Source organism: Limulus polyphemus, unplaced genomic scaffold (genome assembly GCF_000517525.1).
Source record: "Limulus polyphemus unplaced genomic scaffold, Limulus_polyphemus-2.1.2 Scaffold522, whole genome shotgun sequence".
Taxonomy (NCBI): domain Eukaryota; kingdom Metazoa; phylum Arthropoda; class Merostomata; order Xiphosura; family Limulidae; genus Limulus; species Limulus polyphemus.
This window is the reverse complement of record NW_013666132.1, coordinates 511,564-518,543: the sequence shown is the minus strand read 5'-3', so window position 1 is coordinate 518,543 and position 6,980 is coordinate 511,564. Positions and strand designations below refer to the sequence as shown.

Here is a 6,980-nt window from a genome sequence, read left to right as displayed (position 1 = left end):
CACGTCACACCGTGACCATCTTATATATACCAGACCACCCCCCAATCTAGTAAATGCTAGAGCACTCCCAAAGGAACGGGATAGTTCTAGAAAGCAGGTGGCATGAAACTAGTCACGTGACCTCGCTGACGCAACACTATAAATATTTGACAAAAATGCTGATATTTATATTTAGCTATCGTGGTTTTTTTTCCATAGTGAGTTATGGTGGATAAATTTGTTGAATGTGTCAATGAAACCTTCATGATTAGGTATAAGAATATCATTAATATATCTTCAACCACGACTGATGTGCAAAGCTATATTATAGTCTCTCTTGATAGATATGTAGGAAAATAAATACAAATCTACAATTTGTTGGCTGAAGTTACCTTCCACTGTAATTCCTTGTACTTGCTGATAGACACATTGACCAAATTTCACAAGTGTGTATCCCAGGAACATTCATTTCCACCACAATAATGTGTAGATAGCTTGATGAAATTAACTTTGGTAAATGTACCTCCTTAATCCAAAATAAACATTTCTGGTGGAGTCTAAATCATCAGGATTGGACAGTTTCCAATGTAAATGTGGTCAGGCAAATCATGATTCATATTGAATTGGAATGATGGTGGGGTTAGAGTTTGGCAAAACCCAATAAAGTCATGATTCATCCTGCATAGTCTACACTGTACAACATTCATGTAAGACTGTGGGGCTCATTTACACGATATGGGATAGGTCCCCTGGTTTGTCTGAATGGCTATATCTCTGTTTATGAATATTTTACCAACCTAGTTGACCATAAACACCCTGAAAATTCTCTTACTTTTACTCAAATGAAGACAGTTATATTCAAGAAGATAATGCAACCAGCCACAGAGCCAAAACTGATTTCTGATTGGTTCAAACATCTACTCTGACCTATACAACACCTGATTGGAATTCCTCCAAGAATCTACAGAATTTTTGTGAACAATTATCAGGATACATAATCCATTACCATTAACCGTACATAGACTGAAAACAATACTGATTAAGGAATGGTCAAATATTGAAGCAGATTCTTGCCTAACATTAGTGGTGTACCAAGGTGTACTAGTGGTGTACCTTGTACCAATGTTGTAATCACGGCACAATATGTTTTCAGAAATTTTTAGGTTGGGGTTTTTAATATTTTGACAAGTGAATACGTATATATTATTTCGTGTGCACATAATTGTCTACACACATGCATAAAACAAAAATATATAATGAAAACATAAAATTTCACCAGCCTTTAAAAGAAAAATAATAGTAATAATAATACTAATTTCCAGCTGCTCTTCTATCAAGCTGCCAAGCATTTAACAATCAGTAAGTTCTCTTAACCTATCTGGAATTTTCATGTAACAAAACCTTTAATACATATAATCTGCATTATTTTTAAGTAACAGTCATTACAAACCAAAATGTTACATGATAATACACTCCTTTAAATTCTAATACTAAGATAAATTAACATCTCTAATGAGGTGTATTTAAATGTATACACATACCTATCATGGCAACATCTGCCTGATAAATTGGGTCAATGATTGGATGAGTGTAGCCAGCAATGACCACATCATTTTGGCTTTTCATACAAACTGCTCTTTTAATCACAATATTCTCTCCAAGATGACCAATAGTCAGAGCTATACTTTCCAATAAAGATTTCCCACAAGAACTGTGAAATGTTCCTAATTCAGTAGGCGATAGGTTTAACTATGAAATACACAACATACATATATTAATTGTGTAACTTACATTTAAATGCAATAAATTGCATTATTCATTTTAAAAGAGAAGCACATCCAAAGTAAAATATAACACTCACTACACTGTGACATCTAAAGCAGGGTGATTAACTTGATTGTTAACCTATAAGCATTAATTAACCAAATCCCCCAAAAAAATATTAATGTTATGAAAATTATCAACTAATTGAAATTAGAATTTCTGATTATTACAATTTTAAACTATTCCAACTATCAAAGTAACTAAGATATTAGCTATTACACTGTGTGTGTGATAGTATGCCTAATGACAGAGTCTTTTGAAATAAACACTATGCTGCAGGGCTATTGTAAGAATGCAAGGTCATCAAACAGAGCATTACGGATGTGTTGACAAGGACTGTAACAAGATGTTAATTAATTAATTAATGTTACAAAAATAATCAACTAATTGAAATTAGTATTTGCAATTATTACTGTTTTTAATTATTCCAAAAATTGATTAATTAAAATTATGATTTCATCGATTATCACAAAAACAATCAATGAATTGAAATTAGGGTTTCCGATTATTTAATGTGTTTGATTATTCCATCTATCCAAGTAATCAAAATATTGCCATTATGCTTGTTCATTGTTAAGTAACATAATTTCAAACCAATGACTAAAATACAAACTTCCAACACTCTGGCAACTTAAGTGTTAAATAAAGTGTACATTTATTGATTTCTTTACTGTTTTATGTTTCTAACTTAAAATTGGAAAACTGTATTCTTTAATATTGTATGAGCAGGTGCAGATCTAGGGGAGAAGTCTGGACCCCCTCCCCCCTAATTTTGTTGTCAGAATTTAATAACTGTATTCTTTAATTTTATATAAGCAGGTACAGATTTAGGATGGGGGATTACAGATCACCTATATTTTTTTCAAATACACTAAGTAAGGGTAAGCAATGGTAGGATGGGAGTAGGGACTTTGAAGAACAGTACAGAAAGGCTAATATCAGATGATTATAGAATGGCTAGGTTAAAAAATTCTTTTTCTTCAGTTTTTACTGATGAAGATTTAAGCAATACATAAATCTGTAACTGAATAGTTGCTCAATGAAAAGAAAATTGAACAAGATGATCACATTAATTCTAAGCTTAATAAAAGGTTGGGAAGTTTAAAAAATGATAAAGCTTCTGGACCAAATAATATTTACCCATGGGTCTTGAAAAAGGTTAAGAATTAGATATGTGAGCCAACTGCTACTATTTTTTTTAAGTCACTGAATAGTTGGCAGGTGCCAGAAGAAGTTAGCTTATGTTACTTCTCATTTCTTTTAGTATCTGCTTTAAGTATGGAACAGTTGAACTGTCATGAAAGTAACTTGTGCCACTTTTCCAGACAGATATCTTTCCTTATTATGTTGTGTACAATTGCTTTTGACATGTGATAAAAAGTGTTAAAACTGTTCCAGTAATTATAAGCCTGTTAGCCTTACATCAGTGATGGAAAAAGTTATTGAAAAATCATTTAAAAAGTTTATAATTTTGTTGAATAGTCAGTATATCTTGTCTTACTAAACTTTCAACATTCTTTGATATGGTTATTGCTTGCATAAAAGAGGGTACAGGTGTCAGTTTGATGCAGCTGGATTTTCAGAAAGCATTTGACAAGATGCCACAGAAAAAGCTTATTAAAAATGTGTCATTTTAGGTGGTGGGTATAGGTTGGCTATTTAGTAGAAAACAAGTTAGATAGAAGAAAGCAGAGGGTTGTTATAAATGGAGCTTAGTCAAAATGGATTAATGTCATGAGTGGGGTACCTCAGGTCTCAGTGTTAAGATATTTGTTCTTTTTGATTTAAATTAATGACATAGACGAAGGAATGGTCAACAGATTATTCAAGTTTAGTGATGATGTTAAAATTTTGGATGCAAGTATGATGCTACTGCTTTACAAAAGGATTTGGATTATTTGATTAGTTGAGCAAATAAATTGCAAATGGCATTTAATTATAATAAATGCAAGGTAATGCATGTTGGATACCACAATTCGAATTATGAGCATAATTTTGATGGGAATAACCTTAACAATGTTATGGACATAAAAGATCTTGGTGTTCTGGTTCATCAGTCTCATAAGCTATCCAAGCAATGTACTGTTACTAGCGGCAGGGTAAATAGGATTTTAGGTTGTATCTACAGAAATACTGAATAGAAGTCGAAAGAGGTTGTAATATCATTGTATAGGTCATTGGTTAGGCCACATTTGGAAGGTGTTCAGTCTTGGGCTTCTTAAAAATGTTGGAAAGGGTTCAGAGGAGGGCAACTAGGATGATATCTTGGATAGAAAGGTTGTCATATGAAGATACATTAAGATCTCTGAATTTGTTTTCTCTTTAAAAAGAAAAGTTAGAGGGGATTGGATTGAAGTGTTTAACATTGTTAAGGAAATTGAAAGTGTTGATGCATCATCTTTTTCCATATTTAATAGTGAGAATGGTAAGACTAGGGGACACAAATACAAAATTTTCCAGGGTAGGAATCAACTTCATCTAATACAGGTTTATTCTTCTAATAGGGTGATTGGTCTTTTTGTGGTTTGAAACAGGTTGCAGTTAACTTAAAAGAATTTAAGAGAAACCTGATAAGTATTTGTATGATAAGAGCTGGTTCATAGGTGTTTTTTTCATATTATGTTATAACACAGACTTGCTATAGAATCAATTTTTCATTGTTTAAAAGTTAGAATTCTTATAAAAAAGATATTTTTTGTACAGTTGATGACTAAAGTAAGTGAAATGCATGTTGTACGCCTGTATAATTAAAATGAAATGCATGTTGTACGCCTGTATAATTAAAGTGAAATGCATGTTGTACGCCTGTATAATTAAAGTGAAATGCATGTTGTATGCCTGTATAATTAAAGTGAAATGCATGTTGTACGCCTGTATAATTAAAGTGAAATGCATGTTGTATGCCTGTATAATGAATTTATAGAAAATTTTGAAAGTAGGCATCCTGTTTCCCAAAGTATTTTTTTCTCTTAATATCACTATCAGTAATTATAATTAGTTTCTATTTAAACATTTGAAATGTTTGTTATTGTTTTTATTTTCATAGCAATTACTGTACTATAAATTAAGATATAAGCTTTGATATTACTAGATTATAAACTGAGTGAGTTAATCATTTACAGAATATATTAACATTAATTTTGTTTAACTTAATTAGGTTACTTTAGAACCATATGGTTGACACTATTCAATCCAAGATACCATGTTATTATAATAATGGAAGTCTTTTTCATACTAAAATTACTGAAAATGTGATTATAGTATTATATAGCTAACTTAAAAAAAGTTACCCGATATCATATCATCATTGTAAAAATTATACATTACTAAAGCTAGTGTGGAGAGGTTAAAACTGTTACTTGTTGTCACAATAATTCAATATTATTTGAAAAGACTTTCTAGTTTTATTTTTTTTCACCCCTAATGGTTTTCAGACTTTGTATAATAATGTTACAGCTATTGAAAGTTTTATTTTATAAAATAAACTGATATTATTCTAACATTTATATTGTTTGACAGTAAATTTAGGCTACTAGAAGAATATAAAAAAAATACTAGGTATTTACTTTAACTGAGTACTTGTTTACCTAATAAATAAAATCAGTTATGGTTATTCATTTCCCTCAGCTGGTTGCAAAGTATTTGAGTAACTGTGTAGTTATAGAAGCAACATTTAAGTCCCCAACATAGTTGTAAACATGCTTATAAGCATGTAAAACATTACTGAATTGTACCGAATAACAGGCATGGAAATGTGCACACAGTACTGTTGCAACAGGTGACTGATAAGTGAATAAATCTTTTGTTATTTTTAAATGTTGCATTGTCTGTATGATACATTTTTATGTGCAAAGTTTAAAATAAAAAAACAATTAATTCTAAGTTATTCTGTTTGAAGTGTATAGAGAGTTTCCTCTGGCTTTTCATATATTTTGCCCACTTGATAAAATTTTTCAAGAGACAAGTTTTAAAGTCAATTTTATACATTAATTCTAAGTATATTTCTACCATTTTAACACAAAAATCAATATTTTTCATTTTCTTACATATATTTAGGGTTATTCATGAAAGAAAAAAGTTCATATTTTTCATTTCTGCACAGAGAGTGTTATCTGTAAATAAAATAACCAACTTATTGATTTTTTACATAATTTTTCCACCTATCCCAAAATATAACTATTCTCAAAGGGAATTAAGGAAAAAAAAATCATCTTTACAAAGTTGCAACTCAATAAAACTCGGTATAATTTTAAACAAAGGACTAAACATCAAAAAGATGCTTTTATTAAGCCTTAGGCATATAACCTGCTTCCTACCTGTAGTCTATATACATGGCTATGTTTAACTTGTTATAAAGTTTTTCTTTATTACCCATTCAACCCATCTCTAAACTGTGGCCTCCCAGTAGCACAGCTGTATGTCTGTGGACTTACAACACTAGAATCTGGGTTTCAATAGCCGTGGTGGGCAGATCACAGATAGCCCATTGTGCTTAAATTTAAGAAAAAAAACTAAACTGTGTAAGCTATCTGATGTCTTTGAAGTAAATTTCTGTAGCTTTCAAACAGAATATAATTTAACACACAATTCTTTCACAATCCACAGATGAATGGAACTGGAGGGAAAATTTATAGAACCTATAAAAAAAATTAAACCTATTTATTTATGCTACCTTTAAGTAATAGTTGAATTCTTACCCTACCAGTCATTTAAACTTACCTTATAGCCTCATTCAGAGCTGTTTCAGTAGTAAATGATCAAACCATTAGACATGGCAGCATAACAACGTTTTTTACCAAGGTCTGTAAAAAAACTTAAGGAAACATTTGAAAATGTAAAATGGATAATATTTATGCACACAAAATAGAATAAAATAGTCATTAAATCAGACAAGTTTGGTCTTTAGTGGGTATGGTAATGTGACAAGAAAATATTCTGGGATTACTGATTATTATTTTTAAGTTTATCCTATTCAAACATGTACAAAAACAAACAGACAAATGGCTACTGAATTATTTGTAATTGCAATCATAATATGTTTTAAATAAAAATGTTATTATCATGTTTTCATTACTTAATTATCAATTTATGTAACTTACTGAATATCATTATGAAATTATTGCTTATTTTAAAAACAAGCATAATGGCAACAGCATGATGATATTTACTCAACTCAT

At 30.5% G+C, this 6,980-nt stretch overlaps 1 protein-coding gene across 4 annotated transcripts in view; it reads right to left on the bottom strand.

Moving 5' to 3' along the window:
- The window catches only part of LOC106458846 (elongation factor Ts, mitochondrial-like), a 62,800-nt gene that overhangs the window by 2,016 nt on the left and 53,804 nt on the right, over positions 1-6,980 (bottom strand). For all 4 annotated transcript variants that reach the window (XM_022385197.1, XM_022385196.1, XM_013918400.2 and 1 more), the window contains one exon: positions 1,521-1,728. In XM_022385197.1, the coding sequence (XP_022240905.1) occupies positions 1,521-1,728 (208 nt within the window). The remainder of the gene's footprint in view (positions 1-1,520; positions 1,729-6,980) is intronic.